At 39.7% G+C, this 19,010-nt stretch overlaps 1 protein-coding gene across 6 annotated transcripts in view; it reads left to right on the top strand.

Annotated features, from left to right (window-relative positions):
* The window catches only part of SVOPL (SVOP like), a 105,153-nt gene extending 89,120 nt beyond the window's left edge, over positions 1 to 16,033 (top strand). For 5 of the 6 annotated variants that reach the window (XM_054560667.2, XM_054560666.1, XM_024249996.2 and 2 more), the window contains 2 exons: positions 13,442 to 13,555; positions 15,287 to 15,623. In XM_054560667.2, coding sequence (XP_054416642.2) covers positions 13,442 to 13,555; positions 15,287 to 15,298 — 126 coding nt within the window. In that variant the 3' untranslated portion in view covers positions 15,299 to 15,623. Of the gene's footprint in view, positions 1 to 13,441; positions 13,556 to 15,286; positions 15,624 to 15,901 lie in introns of those variants that run through there. The other variant, XR_008527599.2, reaches the window with a different exon arrangement.
* The last annotated feature ends 2,977 nt before the right edge of the window (positions 16,034 to 19,010 follow it).

Genomic DNA, 19,010 nt, shown 5'->3' with positions numbered 1-19,010 from the left:
ATACATTGTTAGTGATGTAGGTTCAAATGAAAAAAAGTGAGTATAAATTTCACCCAAATATCATAGTACTTTTTATAGCCTGCTCTTTTACTCTCTCTCTCTTTTTCTTTTTTTTATGTATGGACAGAGGGAGGGGAGAAAGAAAAGAAAAGGAAGGAAGGAAAGGAAAAGGAAGAAAAAGATCTTTTGTTCATATGTTGTAGACATTTTTCATGTCCATAAATATAAAAAATAAGCATTAAGCTGAAAAATATTTCATTGTATGTATATCCCAAAAGTTACTTTTCAGTTAGTTCTGTATTATTGAACATCTCGACTATTTCAGAAAGATTTTAATATAAACCACAATAATAAGGCTAGGCATGCTGGCTCACGTCTGTAATCCCAGCATTTTGGGAGGCCGAGGCAGGCGGATCATTTGAGGTCAGGAGTTAGAAACCAGCCTGGCCAACATGGCAAAACCCCGTCTCTACTAAACAAAAATGATCTGTGTGTGGTGGTGGGCGCCTTTAATCCCAGCTACTCTGGAGGCTGAAGCAGGAGAATCGCTTGAAACTGGGAGGTGGAGGTTGCAGTGGGCTGAGATCACACCACTGCAACAGAATGAGACTCTATCCCCTTCCCCACCCCCACCCCCCCCAAAAAAAAACAGTAATAAGCATCCTTGTGCTTGCTTTTGTTTTTTGTTTTGTTTTGTTTTGTTTTGAGACAGGGTCTCACTCTGTTGCCCAGGCTGGCAGGCAGTGGTGTGATCACAGCTTATTGCCATGTCGACATCCTGGGCTCACATGATCCTCCTATCTCAGCCTCCTGAGTAGCTGGGACTACAGGTGCTCTCCACCACACTCTGCTATTTTTTTTTTTTTTTTTTTTTTTGTAGAGATGGTGTCTTGCCATGTTGCCCAGGTTGGAGGCTGGGCTTGAATTCCTGGGCTCAAGCAATCCTCCCACTTTGGCTACCAAAGCGCTGGGATTACAGGCATGAGCCATCGGGCCCAGCTGTGTTTACATTTTTATCCAGTTGTGCAATTATCTCCTTAGGGTGAATCCCTAGAAATTGGATTGGTAGGTGAAGGGGTCTGCTTGCTTTCATTTTGGTACATTGTGCTCAAGTCCTCTTGGGCGAGCTTGTACCAGTGCCTGAGAGCCTTGTTGCTTCACATATCTGCCACAGATGTTAGTCTTTCATCTTTGCCAATCTCACTGGCAATAAATGATACCTCTTTATTATTGTAATTAGTGTTTCTTTTATTAGGAATGGTACTGAATGTTCTTATTCATATTTTAATTGAGTAATTTATCTTTTTTTTAGCTTGCCCACTCAGGTACTTGCCCATTTTTCAATTCAGTCTTTAAAGCATGGATCTGTAAAAGCCTCTCATAAATGTGTGTGTATATATAAGTGTGGGTGGGTGGGTGTGTCTATAAAGGATTTTTAGCAATTTTTCTGACATATTACAAATATTCCGCATTTGGCAATTACGTTGCAGAGATTTTTTATTTGTCTTTCATTCTTGTTCGTGTTCTCCTTTTTCTTTGAAGGGTTCATAGACACTCAAATGTATCAGTATTTCTCTCTGTATTTCTGCAATTAGGATTATAAAAAACACACACTTCTTTTCTTCCAGGCCTTCTATGGCATTTTCTTTTTTGAGAGGGCAAGGGGGGAGTGTACACTTTTGATTGAAGTATAACATACACGTGGAAATGCCCACATCATAAGTGTCCAACTTAATCACATTTCACAAAGTGAATGCAACCCAGATTCTGACCCAGATATCCCTGCTGTGCCCTCTTCCAGGCCATGGGCATCTATTGAGGCGTGAGGTCCAATCCCGGAAACAGCTGTACAATTTCCCCCAATGGCAAGCCGGCTGTCTCAACACGATGTATTGAAAATCCATTTTTTACTCATAGGTTAGAAATGTCTGTTTGCTTATGTTCCCGCAATTGGCCTATTTCTAGCTCACTATTTTAGTCCATTGATCTGTCTGCTTTTGTCACTGACATGTTCTTTTTATTACTCTAATGAGATTTATAGCACATTTTTTAAACTGGCTGTTGCAAAACCACTTCATTGCTCTTTTTCAGAATCACTTAGTAACATTCCGCCCAAATCCTATTAACATTTTAATTGTTAATGTGTTCAACGTATCAGCTAATAGAGGAAAATTTGACTTTTTTTCTTATAGCGTTGTCTACATATCCAAGAACAAGGTTTGTCTCTTTCTTTGTTCAATCTTTCCTCCTATGGCCCTTGCTGGGATTTTATTGTTTTCTTGAAATAGATCCTATGTGTCTTGCTATGTTTATTCCTAGGCATCTTATGGCATTTTGTTGTTATTAGGAATGGATTCTTTTCTTTCATTATAACTTCTATTTTAACATTCCAAATAATTATCTATATTTAGAAGGCTATTGATTTTTTTAAATATTGATTTTTAAACAACCAGCTTACTGAATGCATTCCTAATTCTTTCTCATTTGAGTCTCTTGAGTTTTTCAGGTTTATAATTGTAGCCCTTCTGTGATTTCTGTCTATCCCTTGATGCTGAATGCTTCCAATCAGCATTTAATGTGCTTCAGGTTCCACAGCTTCCAAGCTGTAAAATCAGCCTTGTTCACTACTGCTTTTCTCCTCTTTCCAGCTAACCTCCTTAAAAGAGTTCTCTTCCTGCTTCATTTCCTGCCTTCCACTCATTCCTTCACCTCCTCCAAGCCGGCTGCAGCCATCTCTACTCCACAAAAATCATTCTTGGTAAGGTCTCCAGTGACCTCCATGTCTCTAGGTTCAAAGGTCGTTTTAACCCCTGACCTTTGACCTGCGTTAAGGACTGCTGGCCGTGCTCTCCCTCCGGCATCCCGTGTTCCCTTCTGGTGGCTCCATCACTTGCACTCTATGGGTTTCCTTTGACCTCCATGGCTGCTGCTTCCCCATCTCTTTGTGACTTGTCTTCCTCTACTCTTTCTTTTGTTGTGGATTTTTTATTGCTCAATATTAGTCCCTTATAGTTTCTTATTTCACTCTCCATTGAGATGATATCATCCATTTTATGACTTTAGTTACCAGTGACTTACTCATGAATCCCAAACTTCTATCTCTAGATGAAGCCTTGCTTCTTGCTCCAGATTCATCCACCTGATTACCTCCCCAGCATTTTCACCTGGATGTCTCAAAAGCATCTTAAATCTAGCATGTTTGAAATTAAACTCCTGACATCTCTCCCCAAACCCCTCTGGCCTCCCTGCTGTGTAAGCTCTTATAGCACCTTGAGCTTTTCCTTCATATCACTTATTGTATTGAGAGAGGAGAATGAAAAAAAAAAAACCAGTTAAGCAGACAGGTAAGGCAAGTCCTCCATAGAATTCTTTTTTGTTTTGTTTTGTTTTCTCGAGGCAGAGTCTAGCTCTGTCACCCAGGCTGGAGTGCAATGGTATGATCCCAGCACACTACAACCTCTGCCTCCTGGATTCAAGCAATTCTCCTGCCTCAGCCTCCCGAGTAGCTGGGATTACAGGTGTGCGCCACCACACCCGGCTCATTTTTGTATTTTTAGTAAAGACGGGGTTTCACCATGTTGGCCAGGCTGGTCTTTAACTCCTGACCTCAGGTGATCCGCCTGCCTCCGCCTCCCAAAGTGTTGGGATTACAGGTGAGAGCCACTGTGCCTGGCCTGTAGAATTCTTTTAAACAGAGAAACAGCCTAAAATATCAAGCTGTAGCTGCACAGAGAAGAGAGTAAGGCCCAATGTAGAAATGCCTTTGTTCTTTGTGTAATGAGCAGGCTCCTTGGGAAAAAATTTCCTCCCCTTTCAGACATGTGCACAGTGGGCTCTGTGGAAACTTGCATAGAAGGGAGGCTTGCCTGAGACATGCCCACAGCTGCACAGATAAGGGCAGTTACACAAGTAACTACACAGATAAGGGACGTTACACAGGCAGGGAAGTTTCTTATAAAAGCTTTTGTATTCAACTGAAAAATGGCAACCCTCTTCTGGGTCCCCTCTCCACAGTGGAGAGCTTTCCTCTTCCACTTAATAACTTTCTCTCCAACCTCACCCTTGGTGTCCACATTCCTTAATTTTCTTGGTCATGAGACAAGAACTCCAGGTAATACCTCAGACAACAAGACTGCAACAATATTGTAATGGCCCATTTATTTTCCAGGCTATGTAAAATCAATCTCTTGCAATAGACTTTACTCCCCATGAGGACCAGGACGTGTGCATAGTTGGCTAATTTTTGTGTTCCTGGCTCCTACCGTAGTACCTCTTACTTGAGTGACCTGGTGCTCAAAACATTTTGCGAATGATTTCTAACTGGCTGGGTTTTTTTTAATAGAAAAGAACAATTTATTTAAAAAATTTATTTGTATTCAACTATTTTACTGAAATATGAATTTGAGTCCTTGGAGAAGCAGATGCCAACATGGAATTGCACATGCAAGAGGTTGATTGGAAAACACCTGAAGGCTGCCGGAGTGGGGAAGGAGAGCCCTGGGACTGCAATGCTGGGTGGCTAGCAAGGACTCCCACTCAGCCAGGGCCTTTGCCTCAGCTGGTGAACTATTGAGATTTATTTGACAGTATTTGTCATTTTTGAATCAATACTCATAAATGGATGGTGACTGGGACTGTTTGCGGATATGTGTTTTATCTTGTTAGGTTCCAGAATGACTGTCATTCTATTTTTTTTTTTTTTTTTTTTTTTGCCCAGGCTAGAGTGCAGTGGTACGATCTCGGGTCGCTGCAACTTCCGCCTCCCAGGTTCAAGCGATTCTCCTGCCTCAGCCTCCCAAGCAGCTGGGATTATAGATGCCCGTCACCACGCTCGGCTAATTTTTGTATTTTTAGTAGAGACCGGGTTTCGCTGTGTTGGCCAGGCTAATCTCAAGCTCCTGACCTCGGGTGATCCATCTGCCTCGGCCTCCCAAAGTGCTAGGATTACAGGCATGAGCCACTGCGCCTAGCCTTCATTCTAGTCTTATTAAAAAGACATGGGAAGATTTTCTTTTCTCTCTAGACTCTGTTACTTGGAGATTTGAAAGAGCTATCTGTGAAAGAGGGAGTCCTGGCACTTTTGAGGATGTGGTTCTTTGGTCATTCTCTGTTTCTTCTCTGGTTGTTTCTCTTAGTTTTATCTTTTTTTTTTTTTTTAAAGTAAATGTCAGGAAACATTTTTATTGAATCCTTCATTCAAATTTATTAGCATTGAACGGTGGGGAGAATTCTCTTGTGGTTCTTTTCCTTTCCTCTATATTAGCGATTATTTTCTCTTTCACATTTTTTTTTCTCTTTTTTAGAGATGGGGGCTCATTGTGTTGCCCAGGCTGGTCTTGACCTCCTGGCTTCAGGTGATCCTCCCATCTCAGCCTCCCAAAGTGCTGGGATTACAGTTATGCACCACTACACCCAACCTTCTTTCACATTCTTAATGCCATGATTTTTTACTTTAATTTCTAACTAGGTTTATTTTTTCCTAAAATAAAATATTTCATGCATCAATTTATCAACCTCATTTGTTTCTATTTTCCAGTATATTCATTTAAGCTTTTGTTTTTATTTCCATTGCACTAATTTCTTAGGTTTATTAACTTTAACTTCTTGAATTGGAAGAATAGTTCATTGTTTTCATTATTTCTTATATTAACTTTTTTTTTTTTTTTTTTTGAGATAAAGTTTCGCTCTGTTGCCCAGGTTGGAGTGTAATGGCACAATTTCGGCTCACTGCAACCTCTGCCTCCCAGGTTCAAGAGACTCTCCTGCCTCAGCCTCCCAAGTAGCTGGGATTTACAGGCGCCTGCCACCATGCCTGGCTAACTTTTTTCATATTTTTAGTAGAGACAGGGTTTTGGCATGTTAGCCAGGCTGGTCTTGAACTTCTGACCTCAGGTGATCCTCCCGCCTCGGCCTCCCAGTGTGCTGGGATTACAGGCGTGAGCCAAGTGCCCAGCCCACTATATTAACATATTTTATATTAACAAGGTTTACACTCATTTACATTGTTTTCTGAATATAAAAATATGCTTGTTGTAAAGCTTCATAGAAGTATGTAACTGAATATCATCAAAATTAAGGCTGTTGACCAGGCATGGTGGCTTACACCTGTACTCCCAGTGCTTTAGGAGGTCAAAGTGGAAGGATTGCTTCATCCTGGGAGTCTGAGACCAGCCTGAGCAACACAGTGGGGCCCCATGTCTACAAAAAATAAAAAAACTAGCTGGGTGTGGTGGCATATGTCTTTAGTCCCAGCTACTTGAGAGGCTGAGGTGAGAGGATCACTTGAGCCCAGAAGGTCAATGCTGCAGTGAGTTGTGACCACACCACTGCACTCAGCTTGGGCAGCAGAGTGAGATGCTGTCTCAATGAAAAAAAAAAAAAAAAGAATAAAGAAATTAAGGTTTTTGAGACAGAAATAATTTTGTAAAGGTTTATAGAAAGCCAAATGTGATGACCACAAAGTTGGGAGTGTTCTGGAGTCTGTCACAAGGAGAAAGGTTTTTACAGGAAAGTTTAAAAGAAGAGAAGGAGGTCTTTCATGTCAGAGTTTTCCTCTTTTCATTGGAGGGTATAATACAGAAGTTACATTCATTAGCTGCAGATTACAACATACAGGCTACAAAGGTCTATGTGCAAGATAGTAAAATTTCATGCTTCATCCAATCTATTTTTTAGACAGAGTCTCACTCTCGCCCAGGCTGAAGTGCAGTGGTGCAATCTCCGCTCACTGCAACCTCCGCCTCCCGGGTTCAAGCAATTCTTGTGCCTCAGCCTCCTGAGTAGCTGGGACCACAGGTGCATGCCCCGCTAATTTTTTATTAGTAGAGAAGGGGTTTCACCGTGTTGGCCAGGCTGGTCTCAAACTCTTGGCCTGAATTGATCCACCTGCCTCAGCCTTCCAAAGTGCTGAGATTACAGGCATGAGCCACCGCAACCGGCCTGCTTTAGCTAATCTTAAAATACATCCACACCCTATTCAGTGTCAGCAGGTTATACATTGATCGGTACATCAACAATATGAGGAATTTACCATAAGATTCTTTACTTGGAGACAGAATGTCACCATCAAATCACAAGACCTCCCCAAAATGGATTAATTTGGAAGCCTGCTTGTTTCTAAAGAAAACTGTCAAATGTGACCTGTAAGTTATAAGGGAAAATTATCTGTAATTTATTACCAGAGATAATCACTGTAGTCCTTCCAGATGCTTTCATATACATATATTTTGTCTCTCTGGGCATGTCTGTGTGTGTTCCAGTCATATTTGTGTATATGTGTATGTGTATGTATATATAGATGTGTGTTTTATATACATGTTATATGTATTATATACAGATGCATGTGTATCTGTAGTCATAGTTACTTCCATGAATATCTGCATATCTATCTAGATATATCTGTGTTATGGTGATCTGCAGAGGCAGATGGATAACCCCCTTTTCAAAGTTTGGTTCAGTTGTTGAGACTGATGATGACACACACACACACCAAGAGGGCATAAAAAGGTTTCTTACCTTATTTTACAAAATTGAGGTCCTGGGAAAGCAGGACAGACCTCTCAAGCAGGTCAGAAATGGCCTGAGAGAGCAAGGGAAGGGGACTGTGGTTAGGGGTGGAACTGGGGTGAGGGTGCCTATGCAAGGGCGGGGGCTTTTGTAGTTTAAACCTCCTGCTGGCACCAAAGGAAGGAGCACTCAGGCTTTCTCATAAGCTTGTCCAGATGTGGAACACAAAAGGAAGGGGGAGGAGTGAGGCTTAAAGGCCATCAGCAAATGTCAGATGGAGTCAGACACCTCTTTACAGTATATAGGTACATCTGTGTGAATATATATGTAGATATGTCTGTGTATAAACACACATATCTACATATATATATATTGCAACTGCATTTTCTCACTAATAATCTTATGTCAGTACATGTAGATTATCCTCATTCTTTTAAGTAGCTGCATAGATTTCTGTGGCATGGATGTGCCATAATTACATTGTTTCCGTTTTATTTTTTTCTGCTATTTACAAGCAATGGGAAACTGAACATTATGCACAACACGCCTTTGTCCACATGCGAGTATTTTTTTCAAGAGATGGGGTCTTGCTTTGTTGCCCATGCTGCAGAGGCTATTCACAGGAGTGATCATGGCTCCCTGTAGCCTCAAACTTTGGGCTCAAGTGATCCTCCCACCTCAGCCTTCAAATATTAGGGACTATAAGCATGCATCACCATGCCCGGCTTATGTGCAACTATTTTAATCATTTAACATACAGTTATTGAGCTCTTTTATGTTCCACACACTTTAAAATAGTCAAGGTCTGATTCTTTGAAGTTACATACTAGTGGAGAACAGACAAGGGATGAACAGTTAATACATCAGGTATGATTAACGCTGTGAAAACATAAAACAGGGAAAGGAGCTAGTGATGAGGTGGTTAGAGAGAGCTTCTACAATAGGGCAGAGACACGTGGGAAGTAAGGCAGGGACTCAGGAGCATGTTGGAGGGAAAAGCAGAATTCTGTAGAAAAAGTCTATTGAATAATTTCTAGGTCCAAAGAGTGTACATTTAAAAGTGGATGACCCATCTTATCAAATTATAATTTATATTTTTTAAAAGCATGTACTTCTCAGTATAATAATTTATTAGAAACATTCTTTTTTTCTCCCCTACAACTTCCCATTTCCCCCTACCCCTGGTAACCACCGTTTCATTCTATGTATCCGAATTTTTTTTTTTCTTTTTTAGATTCCACATAGAGAGCATGCAGTATTTGTCTTTTTGTGCCTGGCTTATTATTATTAGTTTTTAGTATAATGTCCTCTAGGCTCATTCATGTTGTTGCAAATAGCATTTCCTTCTTTTTTAAGGCCGACTCTTCTTTCATTGTATGTATATATCACACTTTATTCATCTGTTGGTGAACACTTGAGTTGTTTCCATATTTTGGCTGCTGTGAATAATGCTGCAATGAGCATTTGTGGTAGGAGTGCAGATATCTTTACAAGGTGGTGATTTTCTTTTCTTAGGGTGTGTATCCAGCAGAGGGATTGCTGAATTGTCTGATTACTACTTTTAACTTCCTTAGGAGTATCCATAGGATTTTCCATAGTGGCTTTACCACTGACTGTCAGTTTCCTTTCTCTACATTCTCGCCAAAGCTTATCTTGTTGAGGTGATATATCTCACTGTGGTTTTGATTTTTATTTTCCTGATGATCAGTGAGGTTGAGCACATTTTCATATACCTCTTGGCCATTTGTATGGCTTCTTTGGAGAAATGTCTATTCAGGTCTATAAACACATTGTTAAACAAGCATCTGTTTCTTTCATCATCACCAAAAGGGATAGCATTTTTTTTTCTTTTGAGACAGTGTCTTGCTCTGTCACCGAGACTGGAATGCAATGGTACAATCATGGCTCATTGCAGCTTCAAACTCCTGGGCTCCAGCGATCCTTCCACCTCAGCCTTCTGAGTAGCTGGGAGTACAGGCGTGTGCCGCTGTGTCTGACTAGTTTTTTTATTATTTGTAGATACAGGGTCTCCCTGTGTTGCCCAGGATGGTCACGAACTCCTGGGCTGTAGCTGGAGATCCTCCCAGCTCAGCCGCCCAAAGCTCTACAGTTACAGATGTGAGCCACTGTGCCTGGCCAGGGATAGCAAGTTTTTAAACCTTTTTCAATCTGGTGAATGATAAATTATATCTTGTCTTAATTTGCACTTGTTCATTATTAATCAACTTGAGCAGCTTTCATTTACTATCTTTTCATATCTTATTAAATTTTTAATGTAATTTGCAATTTTTCTACAGGCTATTGCCATGTATCATCACACTACAGATGTTTTTACATTGTTTCTAATTTGGTTTTACTATCAAGTTTTTTGGCAAACAAAATATTAAATTCGTATGTAGTCAGTTTACCAATTATTTTCACTTAAGGTGTTTGTTTTCTGTCAGGCTTAAATGGCCTTCATCACTTGTTCATATTTCTGCAAATATTTATAAAAATTGAAAGTTCAGAGGCTTTCAGTGTTTCATCTAACTTTAAATGGATTTTTTTTTTCCTTTTTTTCTTTTTGAGACGGAGTCTTGCTCCATCGTCCAGGCTGGAGTGCAGTGGCATGACCTCAGCTCACTGCAACCTCTGCCTCCCGGGTTCAAGCAATTCTCCTGTCTCAGCTTCCCGAGTAGCTGGGACTACAGGTGCGCACCACCATGCCCGGCTAATTTTTCTACTTTTAGTAGAGACGGGGTTTCACCTTGTTGGTCAGGCTGGTCTTGAACTGCTGACCTCAGGTGATCCACCCGCCTTGGCCTCCCAAGGTGCTGGGATTACAGGCATGAGCCACCATGCCTGGCAAATTGATTTTTTCATAATTTATTTATACATAAGGCCTGAAGTAAGGATCTAGCTCTAAAAAGCAACAAAACAATGAAAAAGCAACAAAACAATGCCTAGCTGGCTGTTCCTAGGCCATCAGTCATCCTTGTGTGTCACCCCTCAAATGATTAAACATTTCCCTGTTATAATAAACCAAATGTCCATAGATACTTGGATCTATTTGGTGACTCATTGCTTTACTGATCTCTTTATTCCAGCACCAACACTACACTGCTAATGATTGCAACTTTAATTCCTCCTAGGCAAATAACCTCTCTGACTCCCTATACCCCCACATTTTCAGAAGTTGCCTAATTTTTTTGTGTTAATTGTTTCAAATTAACTTTACTACATAAAGAATCCAGTTTGTTTAAAAAGTTTGTCATAATTTGTCTTTTGACATTTCTGTATCTCTTATTTATTTATTTTTTTTGGAGATGGATCTCGCTATGTTGCCCAGGTTGGAATACAATTATAGGGAGTATTCTCAGGTGCAATCATAGAATACTGCAGCCTCTAACTCCTGGCCTTAAGTGATCCTCCTGCCTTAACCTCCCACGTATCTGGGACTATAGGTGCATGCTACTCTGCCCAGCCAAGTTAACGTTAGAATTAGTTTTTTTCTCAAAATCCTGCTTGGATTTTAATTTCTACTAGAATTACAGATTGTTTTGGTAAATATTATATTTTTACAAGATTGTATTTGCCTAAGAACTAAAGTAGATTTTTAAATGTACTTAGTAGAGTTATAATTTTCTTATACATTTCTTGTTTATTCCTAAGTATTCTATTTTTGTTCCTATTAGCTGTGTCCTATAAATTTAACATGTTGTGTTTTCATTCCATTCCATGTATTTTTAATTTTTCTTGAGACTTCTTTAGTGCATGGATTACATAGAAGTGTTTGGATATTTTGCTGTTACCTGTTCTTAGCTTGACATCCTTTTAGGACTAGAACACACTCTATGATTTCAATTCTTTTAAATCTCTTGAGGTTCGTTTTAGGGCCCTGGATATGGCTTATCTTGGTGAACGTTAAGTGAGCACCTGAACAGAAGATGTATTCTGCTGTTATTGGGTGGACTGTCCTACAAGTGTCAAGTTAGATCCCATCGCTTGATGGTGTCATAAAATTCTATGCTGATTTGCTGTCTAATAGTTCTATCAATTGTTGAGGTAGGAGTATTAAAGTCTCCAACTATTTGTGGATGTCTATTTTTCCTTTTATTTCTAACAGTTTTGCTGAATGTATTTTGAAGCTCTTTTGTTTGATGTATAACCTTCAGTATAGCTACGTCTTCTTGGTGGATTGACCCTTGTGTCATTATGTAATGTCTCTCTATTCCTGGTTTGGGCTGCTTTTTAGAAGAAGAGATTAACAACAGATCTCTTTCCTTTTGATACAGTAAATCTGGAGTGGTCTCCAAAAATCTGCATTTTAACAAATTTCCAAGATGATTTTTATAATCAGGTATTACTACGAGTTCTTGCTTACAAACAATAGAAACCGACTTTAGTAAACTTAGGTAGAATTTATTGGAAAAATACCCAGTAACATCTACTGGATTGTGGAGTCTTGTTACGAAGCTTCAGGGAAGCCAAAAAGCCTAGGCAGTTACTCTCCCTGACCCTGGGTGCTGGAGCACAGTTAGGTGACCCAAACTCAACCCATCCAGGTCTCACACCACCCAGGACTTTAAATGTGGTGTAAAGGATGTAAAATGGGGACAGTTTAGGAATTCATTCTGGTGGTGGTGAGAATTTTGGTGTCCAGTAATAGAAGTAGCAATAATGACAGAATCTAGACACATGCCTAATTATGGCATGATCTGATCTTAGTTCAGACTGCCTGGCCTTTTGGTTTCTACCCCTTTTCTGAGCTTGCTTCTGAGACTTCCAGCAGTACACACACACACACACACACACACACACACACACACACACACACACACACACGCAGACGTTATACAAACTCCTGTTTGGGGAAAATTGTAATTATTTTGGGAGACAAAATCAGCATAGTACCTGTCACTTGCTAGGTCAATTGCAAAATAATTAGTGAGATCAATGTTGTGGGTTCTGTTTGCATGGTGAGTGGAATTATTTAGTGTTTTGGAAGGCAGCAGCCCTGAAGCACAGGAGGTACGCTCCCAAATTGTGTATCATAAGGGAAGCTAAGTGGTGGTGGTAACACTAGGCTGTGTGTCAGGATCTGGATGTGACTTTGGACAAGTAGTTACTGAGACTAGTCACTTAGTCAAGGCTCATCTGTAAAGGGAAGAAATTGTATTCAGCCAGATAGTTTCTAGGTCTTCCTAAATTATAATATGTTATTCTGTGATTCTAGAGAGCTTTGCTGTTGGTTAACCACTTCATACTTTACTGTCATTGTGAGATTAATGGAGAACTATCAAGAACACAGACCAAGAGAAACTGAAGTATGAGATGGAGTATCTGAATTACCAGTATCTGTGTGAAAAGATCCAGGCCAAAGCATGTGTACAGATGGGCAGAAACCCAGTTACTGTGGAAAAATTGACACCAAAGAGTTTTGGTGTCATACAACTCCATAACCAGAGACAAGACACATTAGCAATCCTTTCAGAGACTCTGAGATAACACCTCTTCCAAAAAAAAACTTTTGCCTGTTTCATGCTATCAGGACTGAAGGGATAATGGATATTTGGCAGAGAGAGGACATAGCATGAAGTGAGAGTTAGAAGTTAAGCAAGCTGAATTGGTATGAGAAAGGGGGTGGGGAAACGGGCAGATCCCCCATCCTCTCCAGATATGAAAACTTGGCTCTGGAGATGCCTGACAAGTGGGTGCCAAGAGAGGTCTTACCTGGCCAATGCGTGTTAATACCAGTTCCTGCTCTTGGACTAATCACACAAAATGACTACACCAGATTGGCTCAGATAAATCAATTTGTCAGGAAGGTACAACCTGTAGAATGGCTGCAAAGGACCATCTTAGTGAAATGAATCGGTATTTTCTCTTTCACATAAAGAACAGTTTAGAGGTGACTGGAGCATAATAAATTGAGTAATTCTCTTGCGACTTGCAGGTTCTTATGAGTGCATCAATACTGGGGGCCCTGTGTCTCTTCTCATCTGTCTGTGTTGTATGCGCCATTTCTGCATTTACTCTCCCCATTGAAACCAAAGGACGGGCCCTCCAGGTGAGTGATGCAGGGAACTCTGAAGTCTTTTCAACTACCACTTTTGCCCAGAGGAAATGAACTTGGTATATGGGCATCATTGTAGTTAAAATAACTAATAATTCATATCAAATTTCTTTCTGTAAAGTTGTAGTTTGAATAACAAGGACTTTGTTTTTCTAGTGACAGTTGTAGAGGCCTCAGGATTCTATCCTTCCCACTTTTCTTTTTTTTTTAAGACAGAATCTGACTCTGTTGCCCAGGCTGGAGTGCAGTGGTGTGATCTTGGCTCGCTGCAACCTCCACCTCCTGGGTTCAAGTGATTCTCCTGCCTCAGCCTCCCAAGTAGCTGGGACTACACGCACATGCCACCATGCCCGGCTAATTTTTTGTATTTTTGGTAGAGACAAGGTTTCACCATGTTGGCCAGGCTGGTCTCGAACTCCTGACCTCAAATGATCCACCTGTCTTGGCCTCCTAAAGTGCTGGAATTACAGGTGTGAGCCACCGTGCCCAGCCTAGTTTGCCTATCTTTAAGGCTAGTTTATTTTTAATGTAATAATGCATTTTAATCAGATTAGGTGATCTATTATGTAATTGTGAATTTAGGGCTTTGTTTAGGTTCCTTACTTGGAAAGGTGATCCAGTCATCGAGTGCTTAAAGCCAGAGACTTACATGATTCATGTGCTTCCTTTTAATTATAAGCAAAAGGATGATCAGATCCTTTATACAAATGAGGAAACTAAGACACAAGTCGAGCAACCTGTATAAAGGAGCACACTAATATTGTAGTGAGGCTAGAATTTAAACCAGACTGTAACACTAACGGAATAGGAATTTAGCGTCACTTAATTTTGCAAATAATGATACATATAAATGGAAACCTGACTCACCATCTAGAATCTCCTATTTAAGTCATATCCACCTAGAAGACTTTTCCTCTTCTGTTGACTGGGACTTGGTTTTAGCACTATGGGGAAATGATTCTGCATGATTGTTTATAGCCTTTTAAACAAACAAGTGGGTTAAATACATACAGTTGTCTGGGCTAACTGGCTACATGTCTTTGGGAAAAATCTTAAAATACACACCCACACCCACTCCCCCTACTTCAGTGTTGTGAGTGGTTACCATATGAAACCACCTGACTAACACCAATACAGCTTCTAGAAATGTTTATAAGAACATGCCAAAAATCTTAACTTCCTTCCAACAACACATACAGACAGTATCCTAATAATTTGGATGAACCAACCTGGTCAATAGTTTTAAAGTGGTGTTGACTCTGTTACAACTACTCTAAGAAACTCTGATTCGACGAGTCTGGTAAACTAAAAATCTAAAACGCTATCTAGAAAGAGAATATTGGCCAGGTACAGTGGCTCATGTCTGTAATCCCAGCACTTTGGGAGGCTGAGGCAGGTGGATCACCTGAGGTCAGGAGTTTGAGACCAGCATGGCCAACATGGTGAAACCCTGTCTCTAAAAAAAAAATTATATATATACACACACACGTATATATATGTATGTATATATATAAAATGTGAATTTTTCTAAATGACATCTGCATTATATTAGAATAAAAAAGTTAGCATTGTATCTTCAGATACACAAAGATAAATGCTAGGCTCTTCCCTCCTAATAATTTTTTATTAAAGAATCTTCTATTACTAAAATATCAGATAGCTGAGTATGAATGGACAAGACTTTTAAAAAGCCTATTACTGATCTATTAAATAACTTTCTTCCAGCAAATTAAATGAAGACCTGCAAAGCTATGTCTACCAGAGGAGAAAAATGAATTCTATCTTCAGAACTGTGGTGCATTTTTTTAAAACTTGGTTTTATTTCTGTATGCTACTCGGTAATTAGTAAAGTGATTTTTTTTTTTAAAGGCCTATATGGGAATGGGGTAGGTAACTGTATACTGATCTCTTCCTTGAGGGACAATATATAAAGTACTTTTATAAAATATAATTTAAACTTTCAAAGGGGTGTTAGAGGGAGATGCTGGGGGGAAGATGGCTTTTCTTCCTTGAAATCAAGTCTGTAAACCTCTATATGAATAAATACTAAATTTTAAACTTATATTTGACATTCTCCCATGAGGTTTGTAGCTAAACTTGGACTGAAATTTTGTAGCTAAGGCAAGAACCTGGGATGATATCATTTTCAAAACAACTAGAATAGCCATCAAGTTCAAATTCAAATTTGCCTATGTAACTTACAGCCTCCATAGTTTGATGAAAATTGCTTATTCATAAAATGCTTAAATTAGAATGAGTATTACACATAATCACCAAGAAGCAGGGAATAAACCAATTTTCTGCCTTACATTCCCTATCTCTAATTTTATTTTTTTATAGGGGGAATCTTTGATTCTCGTGATAAAGATTAAAGAACGCAGCAAGCTTTCCGCCATCATGTAATTACAGGCCTGCCCTATTTTATTGTGCTTCCATATATTGCACTGTTATAAACAGCATGTGCTCACTTTGTCTCTGTGTTATATTTTGGTAATCTGTTACGGTGATTGGTGATCTTTGACATTACTATTGCAATTGTTTTGAGAGTGCCACTAACCACACTCATGTAAGAAGGCAAACTTAATACATGTGTGTTCTGACTGCTCTGCCTACTGGATGATCCCCCTTCTCTCTCCTTTTCCTTATGCCTTCCTATCCCCTGAGACTCAGTAATATTGAAATTAGGCCAAATAACCCTACAATAGCCTGTAAATGTTCAAGTGAAAGGAAGTCTCGCACATTTCTCATTTTAAATCAAAAGCTAGAAATGATTAAGCTTAGTGAGGAAGGTATGTTGAAAGTTACAGGCTCAAAGCTAGGCCTCTTATGCCAAACAGCCAAGTTGTGAATGCACAGGCAAAGTTCTTGAAGGGACTACTTTAGTAAAATGCACAAATGATAAGAAAGCACAACAGCCTTATTGCTAATGTGGAGAAAGTTTGGTCTGGATAGATCAAACTATCCACAACATTCCCTTAAGCCAAAACCTAATATAGAGCAAGACCCTACCTCTCTGTGAAGGCAAGTGCAAGGTGAAGCAGCAAGTGCTAATGGAGACACCACAGCAAGTTATACAGATTTAGCTAAAATCACTGATGGTAGTTACACTAAACAGATTTTCATGTCGATAAAATCGCCTTCTATTGGAAGAAGATGCCAACTAGGACTTTATAGTTACAAGTAAATGCTTGGTTTCAAAGAATAGGCTGACTCTCTTGTTAGGGACTAATGCAGCTGGTGAAGCCAATGCTCATTGACTGTTATCAAAATTTGAGGGCCCTTAAGAATTATGCTAAATCTACTCTGCCTGTACTTTATAAATGGAACAATGCTTAGATGACAGAATTATCTGTTTATGGCATGGTTAATTTTTTAAGCCCATTTTTTGAGACCTACTGCTGAAAAAAAGGACTTCATCTAAAACATTACTGCTCACTAACAATGCACCTAGTCACCTAAGATCTTGATAATTTAATGCCTGTTAACAAAACATCCATTCTGCAGACCATAGATCAAGAAGTAATTTTGACTTTCAAGTCTTATTATTTAAGAAATATATTTCATAAAGCTATAGCTGCCACAGATAGTGATACCTCTGATGAATCTGGGCAAAGTAAATAGAAAACCTTCTGGAAACAATTCACCATTCTAGATGCCATTAAGAATATTTGTGATTCACGGGAAGAGTCAGAATAACTCAGGAGTGAGAACGACATTGATTCGAACCTTCACAAATGACTTTTAGGGGTTCAAGATTTCGGTGAAGAAAGGTACCACAGATGAGACGGAAATACCAAGAGAACTAGAAGTGGAGCCTGAAGATGTGACTGAATTGCTGTCATCTCAAACTTGAACAGATGAGGACTTACTTCTTGTGGATAAGCCAAGAAAGTGGTTTCTTGAGGTAGAGTCTACTCCTGTTGAAGATGCTGTGACCATTGTTAAAATGACAACAAAGGATTTAGAATATTGTATGAACTTAGTTGATGAAGCAGTAGCAGAGTTTGAGAAGATTGACTCTAATTCTGAAAGGTGTTCTACTATGGGTCAAATACTATCAAACAGCATCATGTGCTACAGAGAAATCTTTCATAAAAGGAAGAGTCAATTGATGGCAGCAAACTTCATTAAGGAATTGCCACAGCCACCCCAGCCTTCAGCAACTGCCACTCTGAACAGTCAGCAGCCATCAATATTGAGGCTAGATCCTCCATCAGCAAAAGATTGACCCGCTGAAGGCTTAGATGATCATTGCACTTTTCCGTAATGAATTATTTCAAAATTAAGATATTTGAGAAGCTATTTGGTGAAAGAAAATTAAGGTATGTACAGTTTTTAGATATAATGCTATTGCACACTTAATAGGCTACAGTATAAACATAACTTTTATAAGCACTGGGAAACCAAACTATTTGTGACCATTTTTAATGTGATATTTGCTTTATTGCAATGGTCTGGAACTGAAACTGCAATCTCTGTCGTATGCCTCTACTTATATGCTATTTGTTTTGAAACCGTTCCATGCATGCAAAACATCACACCTGTGCACACTGAACTCTTAAGGTTATATATGCTGTAGAAAGAAAGCAACTAAGGTTTATGCATTTATGCATAGGTTATGCATTTATGTTTTGTCTCTTAATTGCTGTTCAGCTGTGTAGGGTCTTTTTTTTTTTTGAGACGGAGTCTCGCTCTGTTGCCCAGGCTGGTGTGCAGTGGCGAGATCTCGGGTCACTGCAAGCTCCGCCTCCTGGGTTCACACCATTTTCCTGCCTCAGCCTCCTGAGTAGCTGGGACTACAGGCACCCGCCACCATGACTGGCTGATTTTTTTTTTATTATTTTTAGTAGAGACGGGGTTTCACCATGTTAGTCAGATGGTCTCGAGAAATCTCCTGACCTCGTGATCCGCCTGCCTTAGCCTCCCAAAGTGCTGGGATTACAGGCGTGAGCCACCGTACCCGGCCTCAGCCGTGTAGAATCTCTTTAAAGCAGTCTATAATGGCTTGTAAGTTGTATTCCTAGGTATTTTATTCTCTTTGTAGCAGTTGTGAATGGGAGTTCACTCATTTGGTGCTGTTTGTCGTTATTGGTAGTATAAGAATGCTTGTGATTTTTGCACATTGATTTTGTATCCTGAGACTTTGCTGAAGTTGCTTATCAGCTTGAGATTTTGGGCCGAGATGATGGGGTTTTCTAAATATACAATCATGTCATCTGCAAACAGACAATTTGACTTACTCTTTTCCTAACTGAATACCCTTTATTTCTTTCTCTTGCCTGATTGCCCTGGCCAGAACTTCCAATACTATGTTGAATAGGAGTGGTGAGAGAGGGCATCCTTGTCTTGTACCAGTTTTCAAAGGGGATGCTTCCAGTTTTTGCCCATTCAGTATATTGGCTGTGGGTCTGTCATAAATAGCTCATTATTTTGAGATACGTTTCATCAA

This window comes from Pongo abelii, chromosome 6 (assembly GCF_028885655.2).
Source record: "Pongo abelii isolate AG06213 chromosome 6, NHGRI_mPonAbe1-v2.0_pri, whole genome shotgun sequence".
Taxonomy (NCBI): domain Eukaryota; kingdom Metazoa; phylum Chordata; class Mammalia; order Primates; family Hominidae; genus Pongo; species Pongo abelii.
Note: the sequence above shows the minus strand (reverse complement) of the source record. Positions and strands in the feature narration are given on the sequence as shown.